At 38.0% G+C, this 16,073-nt stretch overlaps 1 protein-coding gene and 2 pseudogenes across 8 annotated transcripts; all 3 read right to left on the bottom strand.

Annotated features, from left to right (window-relative positions):
• Window positions 1-305: 305 nt before the first annotated feature.
• LOC105056179 (uncharacterized) lies at window positions 306-13,258 on the bottom strand. 8 transcript variants are annotated; one of them, XM_029267869.2, is made up of 6 exons: window positions 13,067-13,258; window positions 8,794-8,946; window positions 7,325-7,532; window positions 3,993-4,198; window positions 941-1,063; window positions 306-647 (listed from the first exon to the last, which is right to left on the bottom strand). In XM_029267869.2, the coding sequence occupies exons 1-6, from the start codon at window positions 13,181-13,183 to the stop codon at window positions 573-575; spliced, it is 882 nt and encodes a 293-aa protein (XP_029123702.1). In that variant the 5' UTR covers window positions 13,184-13,258; the 3' UTR covers window positions 306-572. The 8 variants fall into 8 exon arrangements, with proteins under 8 accessions (XP_029123702.1, XP_029123704.1, XP_010936582.1 ...); XM_029267871.2 differs by having other exon boundaries at window positions 306-642; XM_010938280.4 differs by having other exon boundaries at window positions 3,993-4,183.
• Window positions 10,351-11,379, bottom strand: LOC105056180 (uncharacterized; annotated as a pseudogene).
• On the bottom strand, window positions 11,547-12,230 carry LOC109506554 (pentatricopeptide repeat-containing protein At1g08070, chloroplastic-like; annotated as a pseudogene).
• Window positions 13,259-16,073: the final 2,815 nt, after the last annotated feature.

The following is a 16,073-nucleotide window of genomic DNA, read 5'->3' as shown; positions in this document are numbered from 1 at the left end:
GTCATGCTTTTACACAGATCATTGTCATATGCATGTGTTGCAGGGCATAGAAGAGTTGCATCTGCCAGTCTGCAGCCTGAAATTGAGTCCTAAAGTGTTACGGTTGAGACTTACCAAGAAAAAAAAAAGAAAAAGGTGTTACGGTTGATATCAGATGTAACGCAGGCTCATTCATAGGGCTGATGTATACCCTCCTCCAAGTGCCTTTGGATAGTAAGCGTTGGCCGTCTGCCTATATTCTTGCACAAATTCAGAGCGTTTGCATAAATCAATGAAAACATATAGCTAATATATTGAAAGTTCCATTGGCTGGAATTTGAACGTGCGGACAGATTGCTGCACTCTTATTTCTAAATCAATACGGTATCATGTTTAAAAGCCCCAGAAAATGGCATCCAACTTTTGGCCTTCTAGCATCCAAAATTAGTAATCCAAACTAACTGCATGCACGAATTCTATTGTTCGTACTCCAGTATTCATCCATGCTTAATCTGTAACACCACACTGACTTGCTTGAATTGATGCATTGTCATGGCAATACATACAGTAATAGATTAATAATAGCGTTTCAATCACCAAAAATCTGCTGGCGCTGTCTCTTCTGTGAAGTATTCCTTCCTAACAGTCTCCATGTTGCAGAATCTTACCTTGAGAGAGGAAAAACAATAAGAAAATTCTTCCAGAAAAACTAGCGTTAAGTACTCAACATTAGCCAAATAAAAATGAATTGTCCATTAGCATATAAAGAGCCTCATCATAAATGATTCCATCACTCATTAACTGCCAGCACGATTAATTTAAAACCATCAATAAAAAAGCAATTCATTAAAGAAGCAGTAAAGCATGGTTGATACATTAAAATTTAAACTAGAATGTAAAAATTACAGTAAAAGGGTGAAAGATTGGAAATTAAAAATGCAACAGATGGAAGCATAGTTACCAGGAAGGCATATGATTTCAGTAATGGTTTGACAAGTTGCCAGATTGGCAGAAACACAAAAGGAGCATCCACAAAGAGGACTTGGCCAAGCCGCTTTGGGTAGTAATAGTAGAAAACATCAATCTGGCAAATTAAAAATGGAAGATCATATTAGCAAATTGAGGGATTTCATTGATAGCAAGCAAAGTTCCTAAGATAAACGAGATGTTTAAAAGCTAAAGTTTGACCATAGAAATTCAGGCTGCTTGGGTTTCTGTAGTATTCAAATATCTCAAGGGCTCTTTCATTATACATTCAGCATGTGCCAAACTCATTAATTTAAATAAAAATTAGCATTATAGCCATTTAATAGAAAAGATTACTTTAAGATTTGCTTATCTAGTGCATGAGAAGCAATATTAATCACACATACAATGGACCTATAAGTCCAGGTTATATGGAAAGTACCAAGGTTCACGGTCTCTATACTGGAGTGCATACCGGTAGGTGATGAGAGAGAGAGAACTAGACTTGGCTACACTCAGGTAGATCTCTACTTAGATCCAATTAGATCTACATTGGACAATGGAGATCCCAAATTAATGATCTGAGTTACTGGATGTGATCTACTATCTTTAAACTGCTTAAATATTAAAAATCATGCGATTTGAAGACCTCTAACTTATGTATTAAGTGATCAATATATACACACATACATTATACACACACACACACACACATACACATACATACATACATATACATACATACATACATATATATATAGATACACACACACACACACACACACACACACACATATATATATATATAATTTAGTCTTATTTAAACTACCCATTTTGGCTCACTTGATACATAAGTTAGATATCTCCAAATTATATGATTTTTGGTATATAAGCAATATGGAGAGAGTAGATCACATCCAATGACTCGAATCATCGATATCGAAATTTTTTTTTTATACAAATGGATGATCACACCATTCTGAGATGAGTACAGTCCAGAGAATCAGAATATAAAATATCACGAAGTGCCCGTCGGTAGTCATCGCCTTGACACCAGATTCAATCACTAGTATGCTCAACGATGAAGGATGCCATCCAATCCGCAATGCTGTTCACTTCCTGAAAGACGTGGCGAACAAACGTCGGAATGGAGATATGGAGGGATCTCCACATGTCACAAAGCAGCAGATGAGCTCCCAATTGCCTCATCTCGTCCTAGATCCAGCTAATGATAGTGGCAGAGTCATCCTCAGTGAAGATTCTCTCCATCTGAAACTCATCCCTCGTGCAAATGATACCCACCCAGGCCGCATAGAGTTTCACACTGCATGGAGTTCTGCACTGGGAACGGACAGCTCATAAAGATGAAAGCCCTCTGAAGCTAACAACCTGGCATCTGGGACCCAAATAACATAGTCCGCATCACCTCTATCATCCCTAACAATACCATTAAAATTGACCTTAACAAATCCTGAGGGAGGGGGCTCCTAGGAAATCAAGACCTAAACCTCATCGTTCAATCTAAACCTAACTAGATCCAAGTGAAAATTTGCTTGAGTGTAGCCTAGTTTAGCTCTATCTCTCTCTCTCCCCAATACACACACACACACACACACAATACTTTAGATACACACACAAATATATATTTATTTATTTACTTATACATATATACATACATACACATATGTATGTACATACATAAATATACATATATTCAAGATTTTAAGCTTCTTTTATTTAGTTTTAAGCAAAAAATAAGATTTGTAAGTTCGTCTGGATGTTTAAATATGATATACTTTAATTTTGTATGTTAGGTCCATAGAGAAGTATGACTATATAATACATGTTAAATTAACCAAGTATAGCATTAAAAATGTAAAATACTTATTTAAAAATTGGAAATGCAGCAAGTGTATCTGTTCAATTGCAAGTTGAGCATCGATGTCCCTTGTACCCATATGGACTATGTTAATAGTTGGGACCTAAGACTGGACTCTAGCCTTGGCATTGTGCCTATCTAGAATCCTTATAGCCCATCCGCATCAAATAGCCATGAAGGGAGAAATACCTAGATCAAACCTCCTACTCACCCTTCCACTCTCCCTCTCTTTCTCCCACCCTCCACACTTTCTCCTCTTTCTCCTTTCTTACTTTGAAATGGAGGGAGAAAGGGCCCAAGGCCTTGAATCAATATGGGGCCCTTACAAGACCAAGCCACTCGAAGACGAGTGGTTTCAAGCACTTTGACCTGGCAAGGACTGGTCTGCACCAATGGGGCAAAATCCCATACGGAGACCATCAACCATCCCAGCTTATGGTCGGTAATATGATATGTTCAAAACAAGCAGTTCGATACGATATTGCATACGATAAAGGAAACTACTAAGACATGATTTACAAGCAAGTAAATAGATGATTGTCTTAAACAACAAACTGAAAAAGGATTTGGAGGCCATAAAGAACATTATCAGAGAACATTAATTTTTAATGCATACAAGGTTTTCATGTTTTCTTGGTTTCCTAGAAAGGGAACAATGTTTTTGTTTTTATGCATATATGTATTTGATGTTCCCTAGAGCATCTAATAATTCTTGGACCATTGACATATTCATTAGATGAACCATAAACGAATATTTGCACTTACACCCCTGCTTTATGTCTAAAAGATGAACTATTTCAGAAGCAAAAATAATGACAAAAATAAAAATAATGACAAAAATATACCTGTCCTTATAAGCTACAGTTTATTCCAGCATGGCATGTACCATATAGGTATCACAGCATGCATGACTATGAACAAGATTATGCACGTTAACCTCTGTCAACAAGGAATAATAAGTTTAACTATCGCAAACAGATGGTGGTGTCAGGTAGATGTTTAGCAATAGTAATGGTTGGCGGGTGCACTAGGTTCTTGCCCTGAACCACAAAATAAGTCTGAATATTATTGAATTGATAACTAGGTGTCAACTATTACAAATATATCAGTATCTGAGAGAAAACTATAACAACATTAACCAATAGAAAATGAAGACAACAGGAATTACCAAGAACTTTAAGAATTGAACATCCGCATTCTCCACACGGAAGCCTCGCAGATCAATGATTACAAGTATTTCTTCTGTCCCAGAAGGAAGTTTCCTCAATGCCTTCTCTATCAAAAAGACACTAAGCTTCTCATTGTCACTTGGATCTTGCTTCTGTGACCAAATTATTACTGGTATATCATTAACGATGACTGTTGAGGAAGTGACTGGATAAATTAGAAAACAGGAGAGGCAGGTAAATCAGAATATTATTCATGACGCCATGTAAATCCCGAAATGACCAAAAATTTTACAAAGGTAAGTCATCACTTCATTAAGCACGAAAAGCACAAAAACTGATTGGTTAATACAATAGCTGGTTTGATGATTAAAAAAAGAAAATCCTAGCTAGGATAATGCAATTAAAATTGCAAGAAATAATTAATACTTGCAGAAGTCAAAAGAATACACTACACAAGACATACCCCTACCACACACAATCTGAAAGAAAGAAAAAGGTTATGCACCAGATAATTATTATGCAGATCAACTATATTGATGAAAAGTCAGAACTGGTTTTTGATGATGAAATACATAGGAAGCTTTTAAGTCCCAGCATGAAAGGAGAACAAACTTAAAAAAAGATTTTGCTCATACTCGGATCAAAATTATATAAGACATCATTTAAGCTCCTTTTAGCCAAACCATCTGTAGAAACCTTCTTACTGGGAAAGGATACCATAACGAAGATAAAAGCAGATCTAAATTGCAGTGTTGAAGCAATGTGGGGCCATCAAAGAGGAAAAAAACAGAAAATGCTACTTTAGTCAAAGTAGACTGGACCAGCATCTGAATTCCAGAAAAAATTCGCTTCTTATGATTGTACACAAAAGAACCACAAATAAACCCAATCGTGCCCTGAATATTATTCATGACACTGTAAATCCTAACATGAACAAAAAATTTACAAATGATAAAGAACAAAGGCAATCAATCACCTTCATTAAGCGTGAAAAGGAAAAAAAAAAAGATTGGTTAATACAATTTAACTGGTTTGATGATTAAAAAAGAAAATCCTAGCACTGACATTGCAACTAAATTGCAAGAAATAATCAAGATTTGCAGAAGAACTGTAACAAAAAACCTACCACTATCACTCAACAATCTGAAAGGAAAAAAAAGTTAGGCACCGGATAATTATTATGCAGATCAACTATGTTGATGAGAACTCAGAACTGATCTTTGATGATGAAATATGTAGGAAACTTTCAACTCCCAGCATATGAAGGGAGAACAAAGAAGATCTTGCTCATACCCAGATCTAAATTATATATGACACCATTTAAGCTCCTCTTAGTCTTAGGCCTAATCGCCAGCCAAACCATCTGTAAAACTTCCTTATTGGGAAAGGATACCATAACAAAGATGAAAGCAAATCTAAGTTGCGGTGTTAAAGCAATGAGAGGTCATCAAAGAGAAAATAAAAGAAAATGCTACATAAGGTACAAAAACAGACTGGACCAGCATCTGAATTCCTGAAAAATTTGCCCCATGATGGTAGACAAAAACATTGCCAATAAACCAACCCTGCCCAGCCATGTCCACCACCCCTACCCAACAACACCCCCCACTCCCAACTCCAATCCCTGCATGCTCAGTCCCAGCACCACGAACCCAATTCTTCTCTTTCTTTTCTTTTCCTTCTATCTTGTCTTATTTCTCTTTTCCTATAGTTGGTCCTTTTCCCCTTTTCCCCTATTTGTTCTCCTTCCCACGCTCTCTCAGTTAGCAAGAAATGGACCAAAATGAACAATAGAATGCTCTAGACACTATGCCTAATTCAAAAGTACTACAATGCTCTCATTGTCTAGAATGGACCGCAATGTATTTTTTTAAGGGGTTGTTGAAGAGGCAGGCGGTAGGTCAAGAAAAGATTATGCATCAATGACTAGTGACTACATATGTATACATATGTACAGGCGCACATACATCAATTATAACTAACAACTTTAATTTGTTTATGACAATGGAAGAAGATTATGAGTTGAGTCAGGTCAGTTTCAACACAATGACACTACAGTCATCATGACTTCTCCTGATGTTATTGCAACAACAGAACAATGTTTAATAAAATTCATATGGCCAGCATTTTTGGGGTTCTTTCTCAGCGAGCATATGCGTAACACAAAATAGTGTAATTATCAGATGAAATTTTACCCAAACTTGCATTTATTTCAGATGAAACCATGAAAGTTCCTCCTATGTTTTTAGCAAAAAAATTCAACAATAATGTCTGCCTAAAAACTAATGTGCAATCTAAATGTAAAATTGAAAAACAAAGAGAGCCATATTGTTAATACATGGTATGCTCTTAAGTCTAAAAGTCCCCATTTATAAATTAAGCAGATAAGCCAAAAATCTATCTGAATTCAACACGGATTGGGTTCCCATCAAGCAATCTGAAGGAATGGTTTTCAAGACTATTTTGCAAGAATTATAGTAAATCCTGTTGAAATCATGTGTTAGCACAAGAAAATGTATGCTCATAACAACATCTATTTATTATGAAATTAAACTAGAAAATCCATGACTATTTGCATCAGGGATTCAAGTCCCAGCGGGACATCCCATGGGACATCGGGACGGGGTACCATCCCATGCGGTGAAACAGGACCATCTCGCTAGCATCCCAGCATCCCGATCCGGATGCCTTGGGACATTCTCTATCCTAAGTGTTGGGACGGGACGGAATGGCGATGCATCTCATTCCATGAGAAAATCGGGACAGCCCCATCCCATGAGATTTAAAACCTTGATTTGCATACTAGCCAAATACATCAACTCTCAAAATTATGTACTTTATTGGTCAATGGTATTTTTTTTTTTTACATGACCATCTGATTCATAATTTTTTCATGCGACATTCATACAAAGTATACTTGGAAACCTTGCTAAATACTTTTACAATTTACTCCTAAAGAAGAAATTATTGCATCAGCCCAATGTTAAATTAGCACCCAAGCTAGTTTTGCTTATAGAACTTTTACTTTTTCAGTTTCAATCAGAAACTATGTGTCTTGGCAGGCCCTTGAAAGAAATGTCCAAGTCATGGGGTTGTCATTATGACAAAAACAGTGGAGAAAGGACACATCTAACCTTCATTTGCTAATACATAATCCACCGAAGCCATCCTACGTAGCAGTGCTACATAGATACTATTTGGTGTATTCCACTTCAATGGTGTTTCCTTTCTTTTTCTCATATAATTATTACGAAAGGGTTTTTCCTATGTACACAAGCCAAGACCATTTAGTCCAGTACCAAAAGCATAATGATCAATGAGAGCTCTTCACCATGAATTGAATATGAGAGGCATTTACGGGAATCCTGGTTATGATGCAGAAAAATTCCTACCGCAGGAAAATGCTTGGATGCCACTACCACAAGAACCGGTCTCCCATTAATGTCTAGGAAGTCATGCAGATAAGCTTTGCCTGTTCCATATAAGCTCTTCACAGACTCTTCTGACAATTCTGACACACCAAAGTCTTGACGCCATTTCTGATAATAGTTAAGCAGGAAACTAAGCAACAATATAGCAGTTGAAATATATTTTAGCTTTTGCAAATTGCAATTTATTAAAATAGAGAACTGAAAACAAACATAATTTGTTCAAGGCAGACATCCATGCTTGTCACACTGGATAAAGGTAGAAACAGTATAGCACTTGAAATATATATATTAGCTTTTGCAAATTGCAATATACTAAAATTGGAGTACTGACGATACACATAATTGTTCAAGGCAAGCATGCATGCATGTCACACTGGATAAAGATAAAACCAAGGAATGCAGAACCATCCCGAACTGTCCGGTTTGAGATGTGTAGAGTCGTGCCGGTAGCAGATCGAGATGGTTCTGGCATTCGAAATAAGAAACTGACGAAGGAGAGGAAATCAAAGAGAGAGGGGGCAAGAGGGAGGGATGGAGGGCCGTCGAGAGGCCATGGACACCACCGGAAGGATGGAGGGGTTCCGCCCTCCGAACGATCAAATAGGGACAAGCAAGGTCCCTTGGGTGAGCCCCTCCTCTGGCCCTCTCTTTCTCTCTCCCTCCCCCCCCATCCTCTCCATTGTGTCGATACAGGCTCAGCATGGAATGACACAGGGGTGTACCAAACTATGCCACTGGCCAAATCGTCTGGCCTTGTAAAACTAATTGACGATATAATTTGGAAAAATAATTAAATGAATCAGTTAGTTTGGAAGAAAGTTCTCACACATAGAAGGGTGCACTTGAATTAGTTAAGCTCTTTAAGTAGTAAGAGAATAAATAAATGCATTTTAATGAGCTGATACTCAAGGTTTTTATCTTAATAGAAGTGTCCCAATTATCAATTGTGAAAATGCAGCCTAAATTCACTTGTCAACAACAAGTACTTGTTTGCTTTGTCACCCTAAATGGATAAATAAAAGATGTCCCAAAAGATGTTCCATAGTACACGGATGTCTGTGCAACACATACATATGCTAGGCTCATTCTTAGGTTATCTGAAATTCTGAATACACAACAACTTGACCTCTTTGTGTATTTGGCCTGCTTCTTTCCTTTCTCCTCAACAGAACTCTGCTGTTATTCACTAAGAAAATAAAAGGCCTATACATTATAATTCACTCTAGATTCTTTATTCATTTATTTATTTTCACAAAAAATCTAATTTCTAACACCAAAAGCATGAGAAATCAAGCATGCATCGAGTTTGAAAATGAGCAGGAGGTATTGATTATTTTTTCTAAAAGAGAAGGAAAAAAAATTTGGATACAATAGCTTTTGTTAATTTTGCAACAGCATCTTCCACAGAAAACCTTCTGTCCTTCAAAAACCAAAGGATCATGTCTTCATCGTCTCTCCCATTTTTTCCTGCTGGCAGAGTGGGATGCTCTCTTTCAAGTTTTTCTTTGATTTGCAACACAAGCTGCAGGGCAAAAATAAGAGGATAAGGAAGGTATTAACATAAAAAGCTCAATAGGTTTCTTTATTTAAATCAAAATAGTAATAATAAGTGACTTTATCTAATTCACATTGCATCGAGTATGCAAAATGCTAAATCGAAAAAGAAAAATCCACAGGTACAAGAAGTGAAGATAAGCTCACCTTTCTTTACCATAGAAATGTATAAAATAGACCAAAAAATACTGAATACTGTGATTTATAAAAAAAATAAATAGATCCTAGCATGCTTGGCTATTAGATGTACAAAAGCTCGAGCTATTGCACATGTCAACAGATTCTAGCATATGAAAGCATGCTAATGTTGTGATCCACTTTACAAGACTGCACCTGTTGAGGCTGGAATGATGTAGTTGCTGGTTTATGATTCAAGGTACAAAGGATTCTATAAATGTAGTCACAAAGTCCAATGCTCCTTAAATATTTCTTGCTGGATTTTGCTATCACACTTTTAATAGAAGTACCCCACTACCACTAAAACAGAACAGAAAATGAAAGAAATCAAAAATAGAAATTGATCTAAATGTTGTTGCTTCCTCAAGATTAATCACCAAACTTGTTTACAAATGTATTTTGCATTGAGATTTCATCAATGAAGAAAATACATCTATTCTGAAAGTAACAAAAGACTCACTAAGTATAGACCAAAGAACTAAAACAACCAATAAACGATAAAATATGATGCATACTTTATTTCATCCTCTAACACTTTTTATTAGTGTAGCACCTTGGCCTTTACTATCTCATGTACTGGCTTCCGACCCCAAAAAGTATGATGTCATCTACTTTTAACAGTCTTTTGAATGCTAAATATACAGATCATTTTTTACCAGTAGAAATAGAAGGGATCAAAAGAATGCCCATAAGTGAATGATCCCTTTCCAGCATTACAAAGGAACAAGGGTCTTCCTCCAACCCAGTGTCAAATAGTGAGTGTTTTTATCTGGCAGGTTACCTGCAAACATCAAACCTTCATGTCATCCTATTCAGTAGAAAATATATCTCCATGATTTGAGGATATGTGAAGTGGCTTCTGCAGGAAACTCATGAAGAACACCTTGCAATTCAATGTAGCTACAACTGGGATTTTTTCCTACCCCTTTCTCCTTCGGAACCTAACAGAAGTCACAAGCACTTTCATATTGGCCTTTGTAGAGATATATTAGAAAGTAATACAAAAGAACTACTATCATGTGGCACCAGCTCAACAAGTTGCCTTGCTGCATCCTCAGCTATTTCAATATTTCTATGGTTCCTAGCAGCACCCAGAAGGGCCAGAACCACTCTACAAACAAAATTGTTGGCTCTCATTGGCATGCTGTTCCCTAGGGCAACTGCTGCATCAAGATGCCCTGCATGGCTTAGAAGGTCAACCACACAACCATCTTAGGAGTAATTCCATCCTTGTGGCTCCCAAGGATAAATATTGTCGACCCTCATAAACTAAGCCTGCATGACTGCATGCAGTCAAAACACAGAAGAAAGTTATATCATGTGGTCCAACAAATGATGGTTCCATATCTTCAAATAAGAGACAAGAAGTTTCCCATAGCCATGTACAGCAAGTCCTGATATCATTGCATTCCAAGGATCTTTGCATTTTTGAGGGATGCAATCAAATATTCTCGTTGCAATATCAACATAACGAGTACACATCTATAAGAGCCCATCAAATGACACTATTCAATGGGAACTTGTTCCTATCAACATACCCATGAACATGTCTACCTTGGAGAAAGGGCCTAAAAATCAATGATGGCAAAAAGAACAATACCTAAAGTAGCAATCAGGTCCTCCTCACAAGTGCATGTCAATATATAGTTCAATAGCCTCTTCTGAAAGCCCATTTTCTTTGTAGCCAGATATCATTAAATTCCATGAAATCATTTCCCTATAAGGCATGGTGTTGAAAAGCTCTTGTGCCGCTTTCACCCTTCCGAGTCTTGGCATGGCCACTGCTCATAATGTTCCAAGAGATGGCATTCTTGAACAGCATTGTATAAAAAAGTTGATAGGCTAGTTCCATGTCACCACATTGCATATAGGCATCAAGCATGACATTCCACGAAGTCCAGTTCCTAGACGGCATTAACTCCAATAGCTTATGTGCTACACCCATCTTGTCACATTTAGCATGCCCACTAATCAAAAAATTCCAAGAGACCAGATTCCTATAAGGCAATTCTTCAAACCAACTATAAGCTATATCTATTTGATTACATCTTGCAAATCTGTTAAGCATAATGCCCCAAGTGACCTCATCTATAAAGGGAACTTGATCAAATAACTCCCTTGCAGTTTCCATATTTCCACATCTAGCATAGCCATCAATCATGAAATTCGATGAAACAAGATCTCTATCAAAAGGAGTGGCAATCAGGTCCGGGTTGGGTCTCATATGGTGGTTAAAAATTTTTCAACCCAATTATACCACTTGATCAAGCAGGTTAAAAATCCAAACTCGAAACTAATCATTTTATTAAATAGGTAACCTCACCCAATCTACAATAGGTTGAATTAAGTTAAATGGGTTAAATAAGCTAATTGGGTTAAGCATTGCCACCCTTATCTATCAGGCACATTGCCAAACAACTGTTTTGCAAATTCAATCTGCCCATGTTTTGCAATCCCATCAAACATCACATTCCAAAAATATAATTGTGCTCAGGCATTAGATCAAACAAGTCTAATGCAGTATTAACATCCATGTCTGCTATACCCATCAATCATTATGTTCCAACTAATCAAATTTTTGTGTGGCATCCCATCAAATGAAGCACATGCAGCATCAATCTCCCCATAACCGGCATATATAAAAATCAAAGAACCCTGCACAAACAATTCTGTGAGCAGCAGACTCTTTAGAATCTGACAATGAATTTGCTCTCCTTTAAGTGCCCAAGAACTGGCACAAGTTTTGAGGACAAAGGAAAGGTCAACATATCAGGAGTTGTGTAACAACTGATTGTACAAATCTATTGCTTGCCATGGTTTATCACTTTGCTTATGACCTCCGATAACTACGTTCCATATGAAAGGATTAGGATCATCTACCTGCTTCAATAATAAAGCCAAATCTTGCAACCACCCTATCCTTGTACTAAAAAATGTTACCACTTTGCATACCACCAAACCATCCTTGAAAAACCCAACAACAACCGAGAGTGCAAGCAAGTGCTGTAAGTCTCTCCCACACCAATATTTATGTAAAAAAAGGGAGGAATGATGCAACTGAATAACATCAAGATTTCATTTATCGAAATTGAATCAACTTCCAATTGATTTCTTCTCTTCCTTCTGCATCAATTTCATCTTCTATCTCATATTGCTCATTAACTCTCTTCAAGTCAACCCTAGAACTGAGAATATGTAGCCGGTGTTAATGAAGCAAGCACAGTAAAAGATTCACTGCAATCATTTTCTTGAGTTTCTTCCTGCTCCTTAACAAATGAAACTTGAACGAATCTTAAAATCAAACTGCAGATAAAGATCATAAACTTGTCGATGCAAGCAACATCAAAAAAATCAAAATACCTAGAAAATATCATAATGCACAACCAGAAGCCTAATTGACGTCACTAGAAAAGAATTCCAGAGCATCATCGTAAAATCCTGATTGGGCTACAGACAACAGACACATCAAGAACTCCAGAGCATCATCATAAAACCCTAATTATTTCATTGGGCTACAGATAACAGACGTATCAAGAACTCCAGAGCATCATCGTAAAACCATTGGACTACAGACAACAGATACGATCCTTTTTCTTTCAAGGAAATAAAAAAGAAGTTCAACAGTACTCCAAGCCATGCCATAGCGCAGGATTCAACCATCAAACTCCATCTGAAATCAAGACTGTAATTGTTTCAGTTGCAACTGAAGCCTAAATGTCACAGTGCCATCAAGCTAATGGCATCTAAAACCCTAAATCCACCATGATATCGCATTGCGAAACCTAACCACGGAGCTGACAATCGAAACAAAATGTAACAGAAAGAGAAAAACGAAAAGAGGATTTATAGGAACCCCATCGCGACGGCATTGGATTCGAAGAGGTCCAAGGCGAGGAGGAGAGGGCACCGACCCTTCTGGCATCCTGCGACTGGGTCTGGTTCTCCGCGGAGCATCTTAAGCTCTTCACAAGCTTCCGACGGTAACCATGAACGGGAGAGAAAGGAGAGACGGGAAGTCGCAGAGCCATGACGCCTTAATTTTTTTATTTATTTTTTAACTCCTATCTACTTAGGGGACCAGGACGAGCGCACTGAGCGAGGAGGGGCAGGAGATATGGGGTGTTACGGGGAACGGACGGTCCATATTAAACACGAGGTCCACCGCGAAAACTAAAACAAAAAGGAACGTATGAACCAACGGAGATATGTGAAATAGGACGGTCTGTCAGGGGATACAATATTGTCAAGCGTGGATGCACTTTTAAGAGGTCGAATTCGTTGGGTGTCCAACGATTTCCAGCACAATGCAGCTCTATTTGCTTGTTATCTGGTTGCACCTTTTTTTTCTTTTTCCTTTTCAATAATAAATAATGTGATGGGTTCTTATCAGATCATCCAAAAAAATATTTGGTTGGATGATTCTAACCAAAAATTTCTACTCTACCACCGCATAACCATGGTAGATCCAATGCTATCATATTTGCTTTCTAGTTGATGCCCAAGTGATGACACGTATTGTGGACTCGTATCAATTTGAGACATCCTTTATGGGTACTAGAATCGTTGACAAAGTCAAAAGCGTAGGGTTTTTGTTTGCCGATGGGCACTTTCTGTTGCATCTATATGTATCTTAGTTCATACTCTGTGTGATATACAATGGTATATCCACCCTTTATGCGTAGGATGAAACTTTATTATTACATTCTTTGATGTATAAAATTTTCTGATCCTCATGGTGGATGTCCTTTTTCTTTTTTTTTTTTTGGTATAAGTAAACACTCACACCACTCTAATACGAGTATATCTCTAAAAATTAAAAAACAAAATATTTTGCAGGACATATGGACATGTCTGACCCTATTGTCAAGTCCCATCATCGGTATGCTCAGCCACATAGGAAGCGACCTAATCAGTAGTGCTGTTTGCCTTCTGAAAAATATGCTGAACAGATACCGCAATGAAGTCACATAGGAAAATTTATGTCACGAAGGGGTGGATGGGCCTCCAACTGCTCCATGTCATCTCGAATCTAGCTAATAATGGTGGCAGAATCTCCTTTAATGAGGATCCTTTCTGTCCGAAACTTCGGTCTGGCATAGATAATGCCTGTCCAGATGACTCGAAGCTCAGTTCTCGAAATGAAAGGTTTAAAGAGGTGTGAGCCCTCCGCCACCCACAGTCTGGCATCTGGATCCTGGATGAGCAACTCGAGACATGCAAAATAATGAGCAAGGCTACATCTAAAGCCTTCATCAAAAGAATTAATACGTAACAGGATACTTATATTATTATACAAAAATCTTTTTAGTGATAAATTTGGTTTAGAAAAAATTATAGAAATATCCTTCAACTTTAATTCAATTTTACTTATACTCTCTCAACTTTAAAATGGATCAAACTAATCTTTCAAAATTTTGAAATGTTCCAATATGATCTCACCATCCATCTCCATCATGAAATGGTACCTGTTGAGAGGTGATATATCACCCACACCGAAGACACATGCCAAGAGGGGACACGTGACGAAGTATGCAAGATCGTCTCTGCAACTCTGATCAAAGATAAATGAGTACAATCTCAATGATAGATATATCATCCCAGAACTATGAAAAAGCTACGCTGAAGGAAGTCATTCAGTATATAATGAAGCAGTGGAAGATCTCACTTCGGACCTCACCAATCCTCACTTTCTAATCGGCCCTTTCAAATGAAGCTTTCTGTTAGAAGCCCCGCTATTCCCACTTCGGCTGCCACCCCTAGCTTTGACCGTCGATCTTAACTTCGATCATTAATCTAGGCTCTGGCTGTCAATTTTAGCTCCACTCGTAGGTTCTTAGCTACTGACATCAAGATGACATTCGAACATCAGACACCAATCCAAGGAAGGTCTTGAGCCTAGCATCATCTTCGACCGAAAGATCCCTCATTGATCCTCGCCCTTAGCTGCAGACTGCATCCCCTTCAACTATTACTGGTTGTTGTATTTGGAAAGATTGACCCCCATACGGTCCCATCAAGTCACATCATTTCATGTGAGACCACACCACTCTAACGGCTGGCTGTGCATCGGATGAAATTTTGTCAAATCACACCACCCGTGAGAGTGGCTGACTGCGCGTTGGATAAGGTACTGTCTGCCATCGAAGACTAGACCAGACATCATGAGATGGTATGATTGGAGAGGCCATAATGGCCTCCCACTACTTTTCTCCTTATGGCTCTCACCTTTCTATAAATAAAGATAAAAAAGAGACCCTCCAGATATGCACACTCGCGCTCTAAAACTCTCTAGCATTCATCTGTTCTAATTTTCTGACTTGACAGTCAGAGAGTCTCCACCGAAGTCAACTCCGATCATAACTTATTTTGTAGGTCTCATCGTGCCAGTGCTTTTCATTCGACTCCAGGCACTCCGATCAAAGCCAAAAATTTGCAACAACAATATCATTATTTTATAAAATGATCAAACTACCATTATACCCATCTTCTTCCTTCTTTTTCGCTGATGGATCCCCTTCTCCATCTCCGATGCCGACGTCTCTCCTCCCTCCTTCGCCATCCTCCTTATCCCCTTCTTCTCCTCATCTTCCTTCTCCTCTAAGCCCTTCCCCCCTCTTTCCTTTTCTCCTCTTCCACTTTTCCTCCTCCTCCAAGCCCGCTTATATCCCTCTCCATGGTGACTCCCACCACCCCTCCTTCCTCGGTGATCTCTCCTTCTCCTCCTCTCCTTTCTCCTCATCCATTTTTTCTTCATTCTCCTCCTCCTCTAAGCTCACCCATGACCCATCCTTCCCCCTCCTTTTTCTCTTCATCTACTTTATTGAAAAATATGTCCTAAAGCCAATCATTTGATAATTATGCTAATTATAAATGTATATGAATTGATCAATAATAAAAGTTATTTGATCTTTTTTCATC

This window comes from Elaeis guineensis, chromosome 13, assembly GCF_000442705.2.
Source record: "Elaeis guineensis isolate ETL-2024a chromosome 13, EG11, whole genome shotgun sequence".
Classification (NCBI taxonomy): domain Eukaryota; kingdom Viridiplantae; phylum Streptophyta; class Magnoliopsida; order Arecales; family Arecaceae; genus Elaeis; species Elaeis guineensis.
Note: the sequence above shows the minus strand (reverse complement) of the source record. Positions and strands in the feature narration are given on the sequence as shown.

Bases quoted from the DNA above. Each gene is read 5' to 3' on its own strand.
- LOC105056179 (XM_029267869.2), bottom strand. From the start codon at position 13,183: ATGGCTCTGCGACTTCCCGTCTCTCCTTTCTCTCCCGTTCATGGTTAC. The intron at 8,947-13,066 runs GTCGGTGCCCTC...TTTGCCCTGCAG, and splicing joins AGTCGCAGGATGCCAGAAGG to CTTGTGTTGCAAATCAAAGA. The intron at 648-940 runs GTAACTATGCTT...TCCTCTCTCAAG, and splicing joins TGAAATCATATGCCTTCCTG to GTAAGATTCTGCAACATGGA.